At 36.5% G+C, this 22,313-nt stretch overlaps 1 protein-coding gene across 7 annotated transcripts in view; it reads right to left on the reverse strand.

Moving 5' to 3' along the window:
- Nucleotides 1-22,313, reverse strand: part of SPATA5 (spermatogenesis associated 5) — a 331,976-nt gene that overhangs the window by 211,864 nt on the left and 97,799 nt on the right. For all 7 annotated transcript variants that reach the window (XM_002694399.6, XM_024977592.2, XM_024977591.2 and 4 more), the window contains exon 14: nt 16,717-16,843. In XM_002694399.6, coding sequence (XP_002694445.5) covers nt 16,717-16,843 — 127 coding nt within the window. The remainder of the gene's footprint in view (nt 1-16,716; nt 16,844-22,313) is intronic.

The raw sequence follows: 22,313 nt of genomic DNA on the forward strand, positions 1-22,313 counted from the left end.
TGGACTGCAGTCCACCAGGCTCCTCTGTCCATGGGATTCTCCAGGCAAGAATACTGGAATGGGTTGCCATTTCCTTCTCCAAAGGAACACACTGGTACTGTGTAAAATATAGATTGCTTACATTGAACTAGAATCACTTCGATAATATATGCAAATTCCCCAGCACATACCTGGTGCACAGTATATGACTAATGACTGTTCTCTCTACACTGTTCAAATTCCCATTTTCTTAATGTTCTCAACTCCCCCAAACCCAAATTTACATAAACCCCCAGTTAAATGTAAATCACTGTTTGTTAAGTAAGCTATACAAAAGAAGAGACAAAAATTTCAACCACTGTTTTTTTTTATTTATAATTTTATTTATTTTTGGCTGGGCTGGGTTTTCGTTGCTGCACGAGCTTTTCTCTAGTTGCAGCTAGTGGGGGCTACTCTAGCTGTGGTACACTGGCTTCTCACTGTGGCTTCTCCTGTTGGGGAGCATGGGCTCTAGGGTGTGCGGGCTTCAGTAGTTGCACCACATGGGCTCAGGAGTTGTGGCTCCCAGGCTCTAAAGCACAGGCTCAGCAGTTGTGGTGCATGAGCTTTACTGATCCATGGCACAGGGGATCTCCCCGGACCAGGGATAGAACCCACGTCTCCTGCATTTGGCAGATGGGTTCTTTACCACTAAGACACAGGGAAGCCCTCAACTACTTTTTAAAGCAAAACCAATCCCACTCATTCCTTTAAGCTGTTCATTTATCAGTTGCAGAAGAGAAGCCTCTAACAGCAGCAGATCGCAAGTAATATCCATTGTGTGTGTGTGTGTGTGTGTTATATATATATATATATATACACACACACACACACCACATCTTCTCTATTCAGCCGTTTATGGACACGGGTTATTTTCATATCTTAGCTATTGTGAATAGTTTATTTCATATCTTGAATAATATGAATACTGGGATGCATGCATTTTCTTGGAAATTGAGTTTGTGGGGGTTTTTTTAGTATATATATCCAGGAGTGGGATTGCCTGCTGGCTCATATGGTAACTCTATTCTTAGATTTTTTGAGGCATCTCCATATTGTTTTCCATAGTGACTACAATTTAGATTCTAACCATCAGTGTTAGTTCAGTTCAGTTCAGTCACTCAGTCGTGTCCGACTCTTTGCGACCCCATGAATCGCAGCACACCAGGCCTCCCTGTCCATCACCAACTCCCGGAGTTCACTCAGACTCATGTGCATCAAGTCGGTGATGTCATCCAGCCATCTCATCCTCTGTCGTCCTCTTCTCCTCCTGCCCTCAGTCCCTCCCAGCATCAGGGTCTTTTCCAATGAGTCAACTCTTTGCATCAGGTGGCCAAAGTATTGGAGTTTCAGCCTCAGCATCAGTCCTTCCAATGAACACCCAGGACTGGTCTCCTTTAGGATGGACTGCTTGGATCTCCTTGCAGTCCAAGGGACTCTCAAGAGTCTTCTCCAGCACCACAGTTCAAAAGCATCAATTCTTCAGTGCTCAGCTTTCTTTATAGTCCAACTCTCACATCCATACATGACAACTGGAAAAACCATAGCTTTGACTAGTCAGACCTTTATTGGCAAAGTAATGTCTCTGCTTTTTAATATGCTGTCTAGGTTGGTCATAGCTTTCCTTACAAGGAGCAAGAGTCTTTCAATTTCATGGCTGCAATCACCATCTGCAATGATTTTAGAGCCCCCCAAAATAAAGTCTGTCACTCTTTCCATTGTTTCCCCATCTATTTTCCATGAAGTGTTGGGACTGGGTGCCATGATCAGATAAAGAAAAACAAATTACTATGTACAAAAAGATAAACAACAAAAGTATATTGTGTAGTACTGAGGATTATAACCATTATATTCTGATAACTGTTAATGGAGGATAAATTTAAAAATATTGTATCACTATACTGTACATCTGAAACTAACATAATACTGTAAATCAACTATACTTCAATCAATAGGTAAAATAAATGAATAAATTAAAATGCAATTGATGACTAAAATAAATGAAAGCAATACATCCTACATGCAGGAAACATTTCAGGTGAGCATCACCATCTTGTGTTCAAAAACAGTAATTGCAGTACCAAATTTATTGTCAAATATAGAACACAGATGATAATAGAGACCAAAGTATGAGATCTAAAATCCATTTTTCAAATTTACTCTAATGTATACACCAATAATTACTGCATACAAAGTTTACACTGTTCATGTTTTATGATTATAATACTTCAAAATTTACCTGTATTTCAAATTAGATGGCACATATCTTAAGAACTGAATTTTCTTATATGCCCCATCTGATACTTTTGTACACCACTTCCAAACACACAAATACAAAAGAAAATATAATGCCAGACCAAAATATGGCATATTACTGTTAACCCTCTATAAGCACTTTAAAAATAATCACCAAACTAGCTCTTCTATTTGACTTTAAAATAGTCAAAAAATGGCTCCAGATTTAGTTCTTGGCTACACTTAACATTAGTTCCCAAACATGAGATTCTATAGGTATTTATAATCCAAGAGAAGATTTTTCAACTTTAAAAATGACTCAATTCTGAATAATCATAGTCAGACATTTCTGGTGTAACTCAGAATTATTTTTACATTAATAGAAGGTTTTAAACAGCATAGTAAATAGACCAAAATATTACAGGCTGAACAGACAACTATGAAAAGAGAAAATATGCAGCTCAACAAGTTTTCCTTTTTTAAAGAGTAATAAATTTTCAGGGAAGAAGTTAAGGTGTTTTTCAACTGTCAGCTAAGTTTTCTATTTCACAACAGTACCTTTAAGGCTGATTTATGGCTCTCCCCCAACCCCAATTTTCTGACAATCAAGTGGTTAAAAAGAAAAGTCACTTTTGCATCTGGATGATATTTGCCTACTTTATAACCTGTATGAAGAAAGGAACTTTTCAAAAACAAGAACATTTGAAAAGGTGATACCTGAAAAAAAAACTTAAAAAAAAAAAAAAGAGCATAAAACCTCAAAAGCCAAAACAAAAACTCCAGAAATTTGTTTGGTAAATATCAACCTTTAATGCAGCATTTGGAATCTCTATTACTATCTATCTCTGTGTCACAAAATAAAAGAACTGAGAACCTTAAAGACATATTACAGATTATGTGGTACATCTTTGACAGGTACAGAAATGAGGTCCAGAGAGGCTAAATAATTTCAAAGAATACACTGTTTGATAGCAACAGAGCTTGAGTTACAAACCAAGATCTCTTTGTATCAGTCACTTTTCTTTTTTTTTTCCCCCTAAATAGGCTCATTTCGAGATATAATTTACATACCATAAAATATACTCATTTATGTGTACATTCAATATTTGTAGTACAACCATCAACAAAATCTAGTTTTATAGTATTTTCAGCATCTGGAAAATTTCCCTTAGCAGCTTTGCCGTCAATCTCTTCTCCCACACCTGTTGTTGTTCAGTTGCTAAGTCATGTTCAACTTTTTTTGACCCCACGGACTGTAGTACACCAGCCTTCCCTGTCCTTCACTATCTCCTAGAGTTTGCTCAAACTCATGTCCATCGAGTCAGTGATGCCATCCAACCAGCTCATCCTGTCACCCCCTTCTGTTGCCCTCAATCTTTCCCAGCACCACGGTCTTTTCCAATGCGTCAGCTCTTTGCATCAGGTGGCCAAAGTACTGGAGCTTCAGCTTCAGCACTAGTCCTTCCAATGAATATTCAGGGCTGACTTTAGGATTGACTGGTTTGCTCCTCCAAGGGTTAGCATCGGACAATAACCTGCTTTTTATTTTTACAGGTTTGACTTCTCTAGAAAGTTCATACAAATGGAATAATACAATATATAATCTTTTCTACTTTCTTTTACTTGGAGAAATGTCCTTGAATTTCACTCATGTTGTGTGTATCAGTTATTCATTCCATTTTTATTGAAGTATAACTGACTTCCAATATTATATTAGCAATGGCAACCTACTCTAGTACTCTTGCCTGGAAAATCCCATGGGCGGAGGAGCCTGATGGGCTATAGTCCATGGGGTCGCAAAGAGTCGGACACGACTGAACGACTTCACTTTCAGTTTTCACTTTCCTGCATTGGAGAAGGAAATGGCAACCCACTCCAGTGTTCTTGCCTGGAGAATCCCAGGAATGGGGGAGTCTGGTGGGCTGCCGTCTCTGGGGTGGCACAGAGTTGGACACGACTGAAGCGACTTAGCAGCAGCAGCATACAAGAGTGACTTGGCATTTTTATACATTATGTAAGGATCATCATAGTAAATCTACTTAATGTCACTACACAAAGTTATGACAATGTTATTGACTATATTTCCTATGCTGTACAATTATATCTTTATTACTTATCTTATACCTGGAAGTTTATAACCCTTAATCCTTTTCACTTATTTTACCTATCCTCTCACTCACCTCTACTCTAGTAACCACTAGTTTATTCTTTGTATCTATGACTCTATTTGTTTTGTTAAGTCTGTTCATTTGTTACACTTTTCAGGTTTCACATGTAAGTGAAATACAGTATTTATCTTTCCAACTTTCTTCTTTACCATAGCACACTCAAGGTTCATCCAAGTTGTCCCAAATGCCAAGATTATAATTTTTTATGGCTTAGTAATATTCCGTGTGTGTGTGTGTGTGTGTGTGTGTGTGTGTATGTGTGTGTGTGTGTGCGTGTGTGTATATATATATGAAGTGAAGTCGCTCAGTCATGTCCGACTCTTTGTGACCCCATGGACTGTAGCCTACCAGGCTTCTCTGTCAATGGGATTTTCCAGGCAAGAGTACTGGAGTTGGTTGCCATACATGTATATGTGTGTATATATATATGCATGCATGCGTGCTCAGTCGCTCAGTCGTGACTGACTCTTGTGACTTCAAGAACTGTGGTCTACCAGGCTCCTTTGTCCACAGAATTTTCCAGGCAAAAATACTGGGTGAGTTGCCATTTCCTACTCCAGGTTATCTTCCTGACCGAGGGATCAAACCCCCATCACCTACACTGGCAGGTGGATTCTTTAGCACTGAGACAAGCAAGGAAGCCCCTATGTATATGTGTATACATTATCTACAGCTCATGTCTTCTTTACCCACTCACTTATCATTGAGCACTTACGTTGCTTCCTTACCTTGGCTGTTGTAAATAATGCTGCAGTAAGCACTGGGATGCATCTCTCTTCTTGCAGTGTTACTGTTTCTCAAATAAATACTGAGAAGTGGAATTTCTGAATAATATGGCAATTTCTATTTAATCTATTCCAATCCTAAAGAAAGGCAATGCCAAAGAATGCTCAAACTACCGCACAATTGCACTCATCTCACATGCTAGTAAAGTAATGCTCAAAATTCTCCAACCCAGGCTTCAGCAATACGTGAACCGTGAACTTCCAGGTGTTCAAGCTGGTTTTAGAAAAGGCAGAGGAACCAGAGATCAAATTGCCAACATACGCTGGATCATTGAAAAAGCAAGAGAGTTCCAGAAAAACATCTACTTCTGCTTTATTGACTATGCCAAAGCCTTTGACTGTGTGGATCACGATAAACTGTGGAAAATTCTGAAAGAGATGGGAATACCAGACCACCTGATCTGCCTCTTGAGAAATTTGTATGCAGGTCAGGAAGCAACAGTTAGAACTGGACATGGAACAACAGACTGGTTTCAAATAGGAAAAGGAGTACGTCAAGGCTGTATATTGTCACCCTGCTTATTTAATTTCTATGCAGAGTACGTCATGAGAAACACTGGGCTGGAAGAAGCACAAGCTGGAATCAAGGTTTCTGGGAGAAATATTAGTAACCTCAAATATGCAGATGACATCACCCTTATGGCAGAAAGTGAGGAGGAACTAAAAAGCCTCTTGATGAAAGTGAAAGAGGAGAGTGAAAAAGTTGGCTTAAAGCTCAACATTCAGAAAACGAAGATCATGGCATCTGGTCCCATCACTTCATGGGAAATAGATGGGGAAACAGTGGAAACAGTGTCAGACTATTTTTTTTTGGCTCCAAAATCACTGCAGATGGTGACTGCAGCCATGAAATTAAAAGACGCTTACTCCTTTGAAGGAAAGTTATGACCAACCTAGATAGCATATTCAAAAGCAGAGACATTACTTTGCCAACAAAGGTCCGTGTAGTCAAGGCTATGGTTTTTCCTGTGGTCATGTATGGATGTGAGAGTTGGACTGTGAAGAAAGCTGAGCGGTGAAGAATTGATGCTTTTGAACTGTGGTGTTGAAGACTCTTGAGAGTCCCTTGGACTGCAAGGAGATCCAACCAGTCCATTCTGAAGGAGATCAGCCCTGGGTGTTCGTTGGAAGGAATGATGCTAAAGCTGAAACTCCAGTACTTTGGCCACCTGATGCGAAGAGTTGACTCATTGGAAAAGACTCTGATGCTGGGAGGGATTGGGGGCAAGAGGAGAAGGGGACGACAGAGGATGAGATGGCTGGATGGCATCACTGACTCGATGGACGTGAGTCTGAGTGAACTCCGGGAGTTGGTGATGGACAGGGAGGCCTGGCATGCTGCGATTCATGGGGTCGCAACGAGTCGGACACGACTGAGTGACTGATCTGAACTGAATATTTGTTATCTTCTTTATAATAGCATTCTGACAGGTATAAGGCAATATATCATTGTGGCTTTAATTTGCAATTCCCTGATGACTATGATGTTGAGCATCATTTCATGTATCTGTTGGTCATCTGTGTCCACTTTGGAAAAATGTGTATTCTTTGCCTAGTTTTTAACCGAGTTGTTTACTGATGTTGACTTGTATCAGTTCTTTGAACATTTTGAATATTACTCCCTTATTGGATATATCATTGCTAATATCTTCTCCCATTCAGCAGGTGGAAGCCTTTTCATTTTATTGATAGTTTTTTTTCACTGTGCAAAAGCTTTTATTTTGATGTAGTCCCATTTGTTTATTTTGCTTTTGTTGCCTTTGCCTCAGAAGGCAGATTCAAAAAATATTGCTATGACCAATCTTAAAGAACTTACTATGCTTTCTTCTAGGACTTTTGTAATTTTAGGTCTTATATTTTAATCTATTTTGAGTTTATTTGCACGTAGTATAAGAAAGTGATCCAGTTTGATTCTTTCACATGCTGCTGTCCAACTTTCCCAACATCATTTATTGAAGAGACTGTCTTTTCCCCACTGTACATTCTTGACACCACTGACATAATTAAGTGACTATACAAGCACAGATTTATATCTAGGTTCTCTATTTTGCTCTGTTGATCTATATGTCTATTTCTGTGCCAGTATCATACTATTTTGCTTACTACACTTTGTAGTATAGTTAGAAATCAGGGAGCATGATGATTGCCACTTGGTTCTTCTCTCACGAGGCTGCTTTGGCTATCCTTTATGAGTTCATACAAATTTTCAGGATTATTTGTTCTAGCTCTGTGAAAAATTCCCCTGGAATTTTGATAGGGATTGACTCTGAGACTGATGTGGATAGTAGGGACATTTAAAAATATTAATTCTTTTAATCCATAAGCACAGTATATCTTTCCATTTGAGTCATATTTAATTTCCTTCATTAACATCTTATAACTTTTGGAGTACAGGTCTTCACTTCTATGTTTAAATTAATTTCTAAGTATTTTATTTTTGATGCAATTGTAAATGAAGAGCCTTCTTAGTTTCTCTGATAGTTTTTTGTTAATATATAGAAATGCAACAGATACTTGTATATTAATATTGCATCTTGATAATTTACTAAATTCATTAATTCTAATACTTTAGTTGATGGAGTCTTTGGGGTTTTCTACATACAATATCATGTCATCTGTAAAACGGTGACAGTTTTAACATCTTGCTTTCCAATTTGAATGCTTTTTATTTTCTCTCTCTGAAATTGTGGTATCTATAACAAAAGGGTAAGATTTCTGAAGATGCAATAAAGGTATCATATGAAATAAAACAAAATGCCAAGCCTGGAGGACATAAAGACTGGTTTGTGAAGTGGAATGTAAAAATAAGACCCAGAATACAGTTTTCAAAAATAAAGAACTACATAGAAGAGGTAATAAAAACTGTTCTTTATAGCATTTTGGAGTAGAATCAGGCTGGTATGTAGATGCTTTAGGCAGAAAAACAGCTGTTTCTTCAGTAGAAAAAGAGTTTCCTAGTAGTCTGAGTCAAAGATGAAGTGGTCTATTTCACGAGTTAACATACTCCTCATCAGTATAGGTGAGTAATAAACAAAGAATGGAGAAATGAGGGGTAGAAATTTTATAACAGGGTCAATGTATCAGAAGCATAACTAGACTATTAAATTGTCCAAGTTGCTCTCTAATCTTAAAAAAAATAATTTTTTTAGAATGTGTGTATCAAGGACAATATGTACTTTATTATTACTCTAACAGAAGATTAAACATACTCCTATTTGTATGGTGAAATAATCTAATGTTATTTACTAAAAAGTGAAATTAAAGGTCACTCAGTCGTGTCTCCATGAACTATACAGTTCATGGAATCTCCAGGTCAGGATACTGGAGTGGGTAGCCTTTCATTTCGCCAGGGCATCTTCCCAAGCCAGGGATCGAACCCAGGTCTCCCACGTTGCAGGTGGATTCTTCACCAGCTGAGCTACCAGGGAAGTCCAAGAATACTGGAGTGGGTAGCCTATCCCTTCTCCAGTAGATCTCCTGACCCAGGAATTGACCTGGGGTCTCCTGCATTGCAGGTGTATTCTTTACCCACTGAGCTATCAGGGAAGCCCTCAGGCACACTGGGTCACACATAAACAAATGAAAAAACAAAATCAGGTACAAAGCAGCTATCTGTGATTACAGAGTCTTAACTCCTCAAAATTTAAACATCTAGTCTGAAAATCTCAACAATGAAAACACTACAAAGGGCTTTCAACTCACAATTATAGAAAGCAAAAAAAAAAACAATACAACTTTAAGACTGAGATGTCATGAATACTATTTTTTCATATAATAAAAATTTTGCTTCTATATTTATGGATTTTGGTAAGTCATTCAGTTGGAAAAATAATTATTTAGCCCAAGAAAACATATTTTAAAGATGAAATATTTAAAAAATGCTCAAGAAGATATTGAAGGTAATTTGAAGAACAAAAAGTTAATATAGTCTCCCTACTATTATTGGTTTATTTTAACTTCAGCATGATATTGACCCATATTTATGGGTCATATATATTAATGAAATAATATATTTAAACAACCTTTAGGAAAAAAACGTTGTGGTTCTTGTGTGAACAACGGACATTAGAGACTTTAGTAAACTGATAAAAGCTTACAAGGATACACCAATGGTCGGTGAACTTTTTCTGCAAAGTTCCAAGTGATAATTTAAGCTTTATAAGTCATAGGGTCTCTACCATAACTACTAAATAGTGCAAATGAAATCACAGACAATACATCAAAAATTAGTCTAACTTAGCTGCTATATTTAAAATGGGTAACCGACAAGGTCCTACTGTATAGCATGAGAACACTGCTCAATGCTATGTGGCAGCCTGGATGGGAAGGGAGTTTGGGGGAGAATGGATACATGTATGTGTATCCATGTATAGCTAAGTCCTCTGCTGTGTAGCTGAAACTATCACACTGTTAATTGGTTATATTCCAATATAATATAAAAAGCTTTAAAATCTGAAAAAAAAATAGTGTAACCTTGTACCAGTAAAGCTTTATTATGAGGCCTGAAATTTGAATTTAGTATCATTTTCACATCACAAAAATTACCTTTTTTGTCAACCATTTAAATAAGTAAAAACCATTCTTAGATCATGAGATGCAGAATAACAAGTGATAACAGATCTGGCACACAGGCCATAGTTTGCTGACTTCCCCTGGGAAGGACAGTCTTTACCTTAATCTCTAAATGAGACATGACTCACATATGCATACAACCTCTGACAAAATTCCGTACCCCTGGTCCTAAAGCTGAAACCCTTGTTAACTGCTGCCATAATAAATACACTGAAAACACTTAACGCTTTAAAAAAACAAACAAAAAAACCCACACACAAACAGCAACAATAACAAAACTACTTCTGTCTTACAAAATGATGGTAAAGCTGAAATTGCAAAATAGCCTTGCAAGAAGCCCCCCACATCTGACCAATGACCCTGCAAGAAGCCTCCTACATCTGACCACACTGTGGCTCACCTTCTAACACTCTAAGACTCTCCATATCATTTTGATAAATATCATGTGAGAGTTGGACTGTGAAGAAGGCTGAGCGCTGAAGAATTGATACTTTTGAACTGTGATGTTGGAGAAGACTCTTGAGAGTCCCTTGGACTGCATGGAGATCCAACCAGTCCATTCTGAAGGAGATCAGCCCTGGGATTTCTTTGGAAGGAATGATGCTGAAGCTGAAACTCCAGTACTTTGGCCACCTCATGCAAAGAGTTGACTTATTGGAAAAGACTGTGATGTTGGGAGGGATTGGGGGCAGGAGGAGAAGGGGATGACAGAGGATGAGATGGCTGGATGGCGTTGCTGACTCAATGGATGTGAGTCTGAGTGAACTCCCGGAGTTGGTGATGGACAGGGAGGCCTGGCATGTTGCGATTCATGGGGTCGCAAAGAGTCGGACATGACTGAGTGACTGAACTGAACTGAACTGAAAGATCAAAAAGTGAAAAGGGAAGTCACTCAGTCGTGTCCGACTCTTTGCGACCCCATGGATGGTAGCCTACAATGCTCTGCAGTCCACGGGATTTTCCAGGCAAGAAGACTGGAGTGGGCTGCCATTTCCTTCTCCAGGGGATCTTCCCAACCCAGGGATTGAACCCAGGTCACCTGCATTGCAGATAGACGCTTTACCGTCTGAGCTGCTAGGGAAGCCCAAAGATCAAAAAGCATCCTGTAAATACTTACAGGAAAAAAAAGAATTATGATTCATTTAAACTTTTAATGTTTCTTAGATCAAGCAGCTTGTTTTTTGGTTCTGACTTATCTGAGAATAGCAGTAACAGATGAATAGGACTTTTAATTTATAACTAGGAAGGGTGGAGAGGAAAACTGTTCACAAACGTATTTTTAACCTGTCTGAAGGTATTTCTGGAATACAATTCATTTGAAAATTGGAAGCTACATGTATTTAGCTTCTCATCTATTTAGCTTCTCATCTGCTAACATTTCTAAACATGCTAATTTTTCCATGTTACAAAGATATCAATAAAGTCAACTTTTAATTTATAGTATTTAAGAAATAAAAATATTATGCTATATTTAACCAATCAACCTGCCTTTCAGAAAAACTGGGAGGAAAATTAATTCCAGTTTATAACTTCCATGAGTTAAAATACTAAGTTAGAAAATAATTTTGAATACTGAATCACTCATGACCTCTACATAACTTACAAAAATGTCCTCAATTGAGCAATCTCTTCCATAGATGGCTTAGAGCATAATTTTTAAAATTCTACAAATTTACTATTATAAGAAAACTAGGTTTCAGGCTAGATATAATAATTATAGTAGTAATCATTATTGAGAGCCTATTATATACCAAGCATCAGTACTAAAAGTAGCCACACTAAGCATCAGTACTAAAAGTAGCCAAAGGGACTACATTTTAAAATATTCATAAAATCAAACCATTCTGAACCTTATTTAACACTAGGGTAAGAAAACATGATCATTTCTTCCTTAATATCCAACACAAATACTTGAAATACCATGGATTGAACACTATACTCTTCTAAAGGTGCTATGTAAGCTACAGTCTAACAAAGAACAATATAAACTCCCAGAGTTTGAGCTTTAAACCATTATTTGGGCATCAAAAATAATTGTTTGTTGCTCTGTTTCCTGATGTTGTGTAAATCCAGGCCATCATCAATCTAAAGACAATGCAATGGCCTGACATCACAATCTCATTTATCTTCATCTGTCCTTCACATTCTGTCATTCTTAATGTAAAATGGCCTCTAAAGGACGCAACTTCTCTTCACTCATCTAAAAGCTGAAAGAGGAGGGTAAGTGGGTAAAAGGTCTATGGTGGCTTCAGTATACCACTGGAGACTCCAAGCAATCACTTCACTCAGCCTAGAGAGCTACACTGCAGCTAATGTGCTTAACATGTAAACATGACATAGCAGGAAGCAGGTTAATGTGATTCTTGAGGTATGTGTCTCACTTCCCTTGCTGAATCCTCAGGATACTCCAGCTTTAGTTTCCCCAGGCTATATGAAACTGAAATATTGTCCAAGAAAGATACTAAACATGCACAATATATGGGACATAGAATGATATCAATTTCACTTCTCTGACAGTCCAAGAATTCTTTCCATTCCAATATACTAACTTAAGGTCATCATGATACAGAGGTTGTTAGTCAACAGGCAACAGGATTGTAAAGTATGCAAGCTAATTTACAAGGCCAAACACCTTAATTAAATGTACCCAAGTTAGATTAACTGCATCATATCTTTCATATTAGAACAATCCTTTTTCTTTCCATATTTACGTCAAAAAAAAAAAAATCTCTACCTTTCAACATCAGCACAGGAAATTTACTTTAAATTCTCCTGTCGCCTATTCTCTTCCTACTACTGTTTTTCCCAGACAAGACAGGTGGTGAAAACTACGTCTATTCATTTCATAACAGGAAGTTGTTCTTTGTTAAATCATCTCTTAAGACTGTTTTGTTTCTAACAACACATTCAGGGCACATTTTGAACACCATGTTCTAATCACACATGTGCTAAAACCTTTTTTTCCCCAATAGTACTATTAAACAATACACAAATAATATAATAGTCCATAAAAAATCTAGAAAATACACCTTTGATATAGCTTATATCATCTGAGTAATAAGAGAAGTACAGTTAATAAAAAATTCATACTAAATATGAATATGGAGTTCCAGCTGAAATAGAAAATGTTTAAAATATTTTTATAAAAATCATTGATTATTTAAAGTATTGTCTTTTGCACAACTACAGAACATATGCAGAACATTTAAACCATGGTTCAATGTACTAAATTCAGAGTTGTACTTGAAAGCACAGCATGTATCATTTGATGATCTTGAAGCCATTGTTTTATCACAAAATATTTTTTCCATTTACCAATTTTGCCTTGCTGCCAGTCATAATTATATAATTTCATCTATTACAAATTAGATACTACAGATTTTGAAAAATTTGAGTAGTAAAGGCCTTTAGATCCCTATGACCTAGAAAATTAAGTTTCAGCATAGAATTACAAACACTCTTAATATCTTAATTTAAATGTGTTCATTTAAGATTAGTTTGGTAAAAAAGTTGTATTTCTAAATTTAAAAAATTAATCAAAGTATATACATATGTGTGTGTATATGATGCATGCATACATACAAACAAGCATATGTATAAGTACACATATATACATATATGTGTTTGTATATGTTTGCACTTCTCTGATGCATCTAGAAGCAAAGGTTAGTCAAAAGGCATTACCAGTGTGTAATAATACTGGTACTTAAAACACACATTTTCAATAATTAGGTGATTTTAGAACCAAGATGTTAAGTTAATGTTTTATAAAAGATCAAAAACATGACAAGAATTTTGGCAAGTTATTTCCCAAACTTTAATTTCTCTAAGTCTGTGATACTGAAGATTGCCACTTATGAGTTGCAATAAGTGGCATCTGTGAGCATCTGTGTCCAAAGGCAAATATTATTAGCAAGCAATAAACACATTAAAAACAATGCAAAAAGAAATGTATAAAAGAACCACTTCCCTCCCTTCAATCTCCCACCTTTGGAGACAAGTTCTGCCCAAAGTGGTTAAGCATTTTCTCCAAGAGAGCAAAGATATCCACAGACAAAAGTATCCCTAAAAGAATGGAAGTCATCTACCATTACCTCTGGGTATTGGTATTTAACGTATTCTAAGATGAAGGAGAATAAAGGTCCAAAACCTTACAGTGACACAAGATAACTTATAATCTCTAGGTTTATCTTAAAAACTTCTTTAGGTCTTTTCTACCAGGTGGAGGTAAAAACTAGGATAAATTTCACCTTAATGCAAAACACAAGAGGTTGAGGTTCAATGTAGGTCTTATAGAGCAAAAAGTTAGCAAAAGAGATGATGTCAACAATTTCACTGTATTAAACAACAGGCTTACTGTTACACTTATAAAGAACATGAAAAAATGTATCCTTTAAATAAAGGAGTTTAAATTCATTTATCCATTTCTACTTTAAGAGAGATTATATGTATAATTGAAGAAAGATATATCTGGACAAGGCAAGGCACAGAAATACTCCATCTGAAGAAGACAGACTCCACAGAAAAGAATATTTCAAAGGAGCAGGTTTGTACCCAATCAAATGAATGGCAAAGATAAGTTGGTCTCTGTGAAAGTTAGAAGTTATTCTTAGTGCCCAGAAGAGAACTCACATAGGGGCTAGAGAAGAAGCTGAAGAGTACTGTGGCAGGAAGAATTCTAGCTCAGTCAAGATGCTATTGTGAAGGGCTTTGCAAATGTAAAACGGTCCTGAACCAGCTGACTAGAAGGTGAAGAGATTTTCCTTGATGGACCTAACTTGATCATGTACAACTTAAAAAGACACTAACTAGGCTTTTTCTGGCAACAGAAATTTAAAGCATAAGATGGATAAAATATGATGGAGATTCTCCATTGCTATCTTGGGACAATGGAAGGGGCCATGCAAGTTTCAAGGGGCTGAGAGTGGTTCCCAGGTGACAGCTAGAAAGGAAATTTAGTTCTTAGGTCTACAATCACAAGAATTGAATTCAGCCACAATTAGCTGAGGAATATCAACTAAGGACAAGAACATAGTTGGCCAACAACTTGCTGAGTTCCTGAGCAGACAATCCCATCATGCCATGCCCAGATTTTGACTTACCTAGAGAAACAGTAATAAATATTGTGTGAAGCTGTTAAATTTGAGGTAACTTGTTACACAGTAAGACAAACTTAATACATGCACTAATCAAGCTCAATCATATAGCTTGATTTAGAAGAACCCAAGAAGTTTACAGTAAGCCCCAAATGCTACTTCAAGAAATGGATGGTATGGGGAGGGAGGAGGGAGGAGGGTTCAGGATGAGGAACACATGTATACCTGTGGTGGATTCATTTTGATATTTGGCAAAACTAATACAATTATGTAAAGTTTAAAAATAAAATTAAAAAAAAAAAAAAGAAATGTGTCTAACATCAATGACATACAACACTAAAATACCAAAGAGGGCCATCAGATTAGACACTACTGGGAAAGAAATCTAAGAAAATTTCAAGCTCATTAGCCATAGTAACTAGGAGACAAAGATCATAAAATACAATATGTATTTACCAGGAAAAAGATGATTCTTCTAGATTCATTAAAACCAAAAGGTGGGATTAGGTCATCTTTAAGGTTTCTTTTAGCACTTTCTATAATTCTTGTTAAGATATAGTCCTATCTTTTTTTTTTTTTTTTTAAACTTTACAATATTGTATTGGTTCTGCCATAACAGACATGAGAGATGCCTGGGTACAAACCCAGATCCTACAGATGTTCATAACTCAACCAGCTTCTTATAAAACACTTAATCAGGAAGAGAACAATTTAATTTATTAAGGTTCAAAGCTTTCTCATCTGCATTCAACCAAGGGACTTCATAACACAGCAAAATATCAAATTGAATGAAAGCAAGGCTTTCTTCCCATATAAAACCTACCTTCATATTTTAAAAAGATGATTTTTTTAAAAATCCCATATTTAAAACTGAAAGTCAGTATATATGTGCACAAGGAGGAAAAAGTTTATAAGGTCATGTACATGAGGCAGTAACATTAACAAAAGCTGAGAAACTGGTTGATGCCCTGGGAGTAAATTTTTACTCTCAATTTAGATCCTTGTTAAAAAATTATACATTAAGTATAAATTAGGCTCTTAAAACTTAAGTGAACTCATTTGTTAAAACATGACTTGGGGGAAAAATAGTGGTAGCAATCAGTTCAGTCGCTCAGTCATTTCCAACTGTGACCCCATGAACCGCAGCACACCAGGCCTCCCTGTCCATCACCAGCTCCTGGAGTTCACCCAAACTTACATCCATTGAGTTGGTGATGCCATGTTGTCCCCTTCTCCTCCTGCCCTCAATCTTTCCCAGCATCAGGGTCTTTTCAAATGAGTCAGCTCTTCACATCAGCTAGATAGTATTAATTTTGCACCTATATAGCTTAATTTAATGGTATAATCTAAGTAACTTCTTAAGACAAATAAAACTCATTATCATTTTGATTCTATTTACTCTGAGAGCAATTGCTAGGTCAGGACTTCTAGAAAACTGCTGAAAATAACTTGAATCTAACTAGTTAGTGAATATCTAGAATTTTATCCTAATATGAATGAAAATATTAAAAAAAAACTTCTCAAATCAGATGAAACACAAAACGAATTTCAGAACTTCAATACCATAGGGAACTATATTGAGAGTTTAATGTAACAATGAGGGAGAAGAAACTCAAGGGATAATAAAATAATTTCATTAATACCAAACCATAAGCAATAAAAACATAAACAAAACTTTTTCTCTGTTCTCTTCATTTCCTTTAGTTTAAGATCTTTCAGTATCCTCTAAATGACAAACTGATTAAAAAGTAGTTTGACAGAAAAAAAACAAAAAAAGAACCCAATATAATCAAATGATCCAGTTCTTGATTATACAATGCCCACACTGCCTTCTTTCCTTACCTTGTCTATCCTATCTGGACGATTGGTAGCTGCCAAAATTGTCACATTCTTTAACTGTTCAATGCCATCCATTTCCGTCAAGAGCTGAGCCAAGACACGATCAGCTACATTCCCAGCACCTGAAGAACTGATTTTTAAAAACACAGTTTTAAAAACCTATTTACCTGTCCCCAAACACTCTACTATTTTAAAAAGACTGTATATTCTGTACCAAGAAACATTATGTCTTTTTCAAATTATAAAATGCATGCTTCAGAATTCATTACTTGTTGAATTATCATATTCAAGAACTAACTAGATTGAAATAATTTCTTTTCCTCCATCATCAACCATGATTATTTTCTCCCTAAGAACGAAATGCTAAAAAGCATCAAATATAAAAGATCTGTTAAGTAAGATGTAAGATTATTTTTTAAAGGTTCATCAAATACATAATTACTTAACTGATATTTACATTTTACATGGCAATTAAACTGACAAGAATTGGGAATAAACAAATGAGTAAGATACAGATTCATTCTCAAATGAAGTTCAGAGCTTACATGAGACAGAAAATTCCTTACAAACATATAACAAATGGGGTATTTTTGACCTATCTTGATATTTTCATAAATATTAAGAGTATATTTAAACTTATCAGCAAATAAGGAGTCACCACAATACACCTATCTGGAGAGGCAGGCAAAAAAAAAGCATTTTATTTTGTTGCTTTTGTTCATGTCCTAGGTCAATTACAAAGCTACTCCTGGAGAAACTATACTTTAATCTCATTTCCTTTGATCACAAAAAAATTACTGAATATCTATTCTTAAGAAGTAAACCCAACAGGTTTTAATAGTGAACAAAATCCTGATATTACACAATCAAAGTCTCAAAATAGTAATTCTCATTAGCACTAGCTGGAATTTACTAAAACCTGTTCAGAATTGAGAAATACACAATAAACATCTGGCTGGGCAATTATAGAGTGACACAACACTGTAAATGTATTAAATGTATAAATTCAACCAGATGCAGTTCAGAGTGGGAGAGGAGGAGAAGAGGGAAAGAGGGTAGAAAACCACACCCCATACTCTTATCTTAGCATGACAAGTACACCTTAATGTTCATACAATCATCACATAATACATTTAGTAATAAAGTAATCAGGATCTCTAAACAGAAGAATTTAGATCTCAGCATGCATTACAAGTTCCAAAACTTGACACACAGGAGAACAGCCTCTAATTCACACTAATCAAACACATGAGGCTGTTATATAAATCATTACTATCAATTAAATTAAATGGTAGGTTCTTCCAGGTTATTATATAAATTACACTGTCAATTTATTAAATGGTCTTTCCCAATGCCAAAAAACTTTGCGAGCAAGCAAGGAGAATCAGAGAAACCAGTGAGATTTGTTTTAGTTAGCACTAATTCCTGCAAGTAAACAATTGGCAGGTGTATGAATTTGCTGACCTGATTCTACTTAAGAATAAACTTAGAACATTTTGAATAAATGGATTACCTATCTTTCCAAAAATGCTCCATGATAAAACTTATCCAAATGTTAGATAGGAACATTGCTAGCAAAAGCTCTAGGGCTTCTGCATGATGACTACAAGCATATAAATATTTAAGAATGTCAACTGATTACATCTGAGGCCTATAATTATATCTACTTTGCTAATAATTAGTTGTGGTACTACACTACAAGGTGCTATGGAAGGTCACAGGATCAGGTCTTGGGAGAGTTAAGGTAAGCTGTCCAGAGGAAATGGTTTCTAACCTACAACTTAAAAAAAAATGAGTGGGGACTAGACAGTCAAAAAATAGAGGGAAGAGAGAGAACAGTGAAAATGGAAACCACTTCAGAGTAGCACAGCATGGACGGAGGAGCCTGGTAGGCCGCAGTCCATGGGGTCGCCAAGAGTCAGACATGACTGAGCGACTTCACTTTCACTTTTCCTTTCATGCACTGGAGAAGGAAATGGCAACCCACTCCAGTGTTCTTGCCTGGAGAATCCCAGGGACGGGGGAGCCTGGTGGGCTGCTGTCTATGGGGTCGCACAGAGTCGGACACGACTGAAGCGACTTAGCAGCAGCAGCAGCAGCAGCATTAATGTAAAAATGTAAAAGATCAGCAGAGAAAGATAAACCCAGGGTGTATGACAAAGGCTTATTATCCAAATTACAGAGCTTGGATTTTAAACTGAAGTGGATAGGAAGTTTCAAGTAGAGACATGAAAAGATCAGATTTATAATTCTGAGGACCACAGTGGCTACAATATAGAAAACCAGTTACAACTGGGCAGTGAAAGTGAAAGTCACTCAGTGGTATCTGACTCTTTGCGACTCCATGGACTATATATTATATATATATATATATATAATATATAGTCCATGGAATTCTCTAGGCCAGAACACTGGAGTGGGTAGCCTATCCCTTCTCCAGTGGATCTTCCCGACCTGGGAATCAAACCGGGGTCTCCTGTATTGCAGGCAGATTCTTTACCAACTGAGCTATCAGGGTAGCCCCAACTGGGCAGTACTAGTCTGTTTTCCAGTCCAGTATAAAGTAAGAATCTTATAAGTCTTAACTCCCTCCTAACAAGTAAAAAGCTCTAGAAATTGAAAAATTAACAATTCTTTTTAGATCCCTCAGAAATGTGAGACTCGAGCACCCTAATCCGTTCAGGCTGCTATAACAAAATACCACAGACTAGGTGGTTTATAAACAATAGAACTGCATTTATCACACTCTGGAGGCTGGTAAGTCCAAGATCAAGAAGCCAGTATGGTCAGGTGAGAACTCTTCCTCTGGCTGGTAACTGACACCTTCTCACTGTGTGCTCACTTACTACTACACTACTAAAGGCGTACTTGCCACAGTTCCTTTTACCCAGTAAACCTTGTCTATCAAGAAAAAAACTGTAAGGCAGAATAAAAGGCTAACCAATATAGCTGGAAGAAATTGAGTTAGCATCAGAACCAGAAAATCAGCGAGAATGCTAGAATTATCAGACCAGTAATTTTTTAAAACTATGACTAATATGCTAAGGGCTCTAGTGGACAAAGTAGACGACATGCAAGAAAAGGGCAACATAGGCAGAGAAATGGAAATTCTAAGGCTCAAAGAGAAATGCTGAGATTTAACACTGTAACAGAAAAAAAAAGAATTCCCTTTTTGGGTTCATTGGTAGATTACACAGGGGCTGAGGAAATAATCTGTTTAAGTGAAGAGAAACATTCAAAATGGAAAAGCAAAGAGAAAACCGGACTAAAGAAAACAGTGAAAAAAAAATCAGAAAAGAATATCCAAGAACTGTGGACAACAAAATATGTAATATATGTGTATCTAAAATAGAAGATAGAGTAGAATATATTTGAAGCCATAATGACTGAGAATTTCCCCAAATTAATGTCTGACACCAAAATCCAAGATCAAGGAATATCAAAAATCAATAATGCCTTGAATATTCCAGCTACCACTATAGGATATCTATGCTGTCATATTATGGTCAATATTCAGTTTGAACCTAATAGTAAATAGATTACTTTAGATTAACAACATACCCTATAAAAGCAGACAGACATATATTAATATAATGAGTTATCTTCCCCAGCTGTCTGAGAGCTTGTAAGCTGCATGTGCTCTGAATAACTGCAGCTTTGTATAAACTGTTAACACAAAGAATGACATAAAAGTATATATTTTTTCATTTTGCCATGATTTCCCAGTAAAAATTCCAAGCTAACATAGGTATTACATTACATTTGTATAGTTTTGCTCATTACAGTTCTATAGTTTTAACTCAATTTACCCTCTACAAAAAGCAATTTTTTGAAGCGAATTTTTCACAATCTTGGCCCTCCCTATGCTGCTGTTATAAACATAATCCAACAAAAGGAAAATAAGGAAAATTAACACATGTAAGTTCAAACATTTTTCTGACAACAAGCTAAAAACTGAAGCAGAAAAAATGCTTATAAACGTGTCATTTTCTTAAGTGCCATAGATCCAGAAATGGCGACAAGGAAAACTAAAATTTTACAGTGATTATAATAAATGATTATACAATATAAAGTTTTACAAATCACTCCAGTAAAATCTTCACTGATCAGTACTTATTGGGAGGGTTGCTTTGAATTTGGAAAAGAGCTAAGATATGATACTCAGTGAATCTTCCCTCGTAGCTCAGTCGGTAAAAAATTTGCCTGCAATGTAGGAGACCCAGGTTTGAAATCTGGGTTGGGAAGATCTCCTGGAGAAGAAAATGGCAGCCCACCCTAGTATTCTTGCCTGGAGAATCCCATGGACAGAGGAGGCTGGCAGGCTACAGTTCATGCAGTTGCAAGAGTTGGACACGACTTAACAACTAAACCACGATGATACTCAGTAAGCTTGGGTTCAATTGCCAGCTTGACCACTTTTCTTTTTGTGTAATCTTGTGTAAGAGATACTTCTCTGAGCCTCAGTTGTCTCAATCAAACATGGAAAGATCCATGCTGCTGCTAAGTCGCTTCAGTCATGTCCGACTCTGTGCGACACCATAGACTGAAGCCCACCAGGCTTCTCCATCCCTGGGATTCTCCAGGCAAGAACACTGGAGTGGGTTGCCATTTCCTTCTCCAATGCATGAAAGTGAAAAGTGAAAGGGAAGTTGCTCAGTTGTGTCTGACTCTTCGCGACCCCATGGACTGCAGCCTACCAGGCTCCTCCGTCCATGGGATTTTCCAGGCAAGAGTACTGGAGTGGGGTGCCATTGCCTTCTCCGGAAAGACCCATAGCACTCTCAAAATTAAATAAAATGTATAAAAGATATAGCATAATAATTAGTGCAAAGAAAAGATCAATAGATAATTATAATAATAATTCTTATAACTATTATCACCACTGTACCTTGGTTGCTGGCGATGTGTATAACCTTTTACAAGTTATTTTAACCAATTAAACTGAAAAAGGAATGTGTGGCACATAAATGTTACTGAAATAAAACATGAACATGATGTATGATTAAAGATTTTCAGAAGTTAAAACAGGTCAGCAAATACATATTGTCAGTTTCCTACTTAGCTTTACTTAAAACATGATAGAAAGTATTGAACTTCCTTAAACTTTTCCATCAAAACCACCAACATAATGCTAAGGTAAAAACTCAACTGCTCTTCGGCCTTTTGGCTAAGATTAAGATAAAAACTACTCCTCTTAAGCCCTTCATAACGATGCCCAAAACAGTGAGCCTAATAAACAAACTACTAAGAAATACTTTGTTTATACAAGATGTATTAGAAGGAAATTACTATACACTGGTAATGAGACTTCTTTACATTTTAATCTTACCTATATACTAGCTGTTCAAATGCAGTGAGAGTTTGGCTCCTCAAAGTCCTCAAGGCACAATATGTTTTGAATAGCAAAAATTTCCAGATAAGGAGATCTTTGTACTGCTCAGATATTTTTATAATTTAAAAGTGACGTTTTAAAAAATGGCAAACCTTCTAAAATGGAAAAAACCAATATACTGTAAGACTGCTCAGATGTAGAACTGCTTGGCTCAAGAAACTGAATGAAAAGAAAATCTCCACATCCTTGGTTTCTTACTTAGATCTAT

The sequence above is a fragment of the Bos taurus genome, chromosome 17 (assembly GCF_002263795.3).
Source record: "Bos taurus isolate L1 Dominette 01449 registration number 42190680 breed Hereford chromosome 17, ARS-UCD2.0, whole genome shotgun sequence".
NCBI classification, from domain to species: Eukaryota; Metazoa; Chordata; class Mammalia; order Artiodactyla; family Bovidae; genus Bos; species Bos taurus.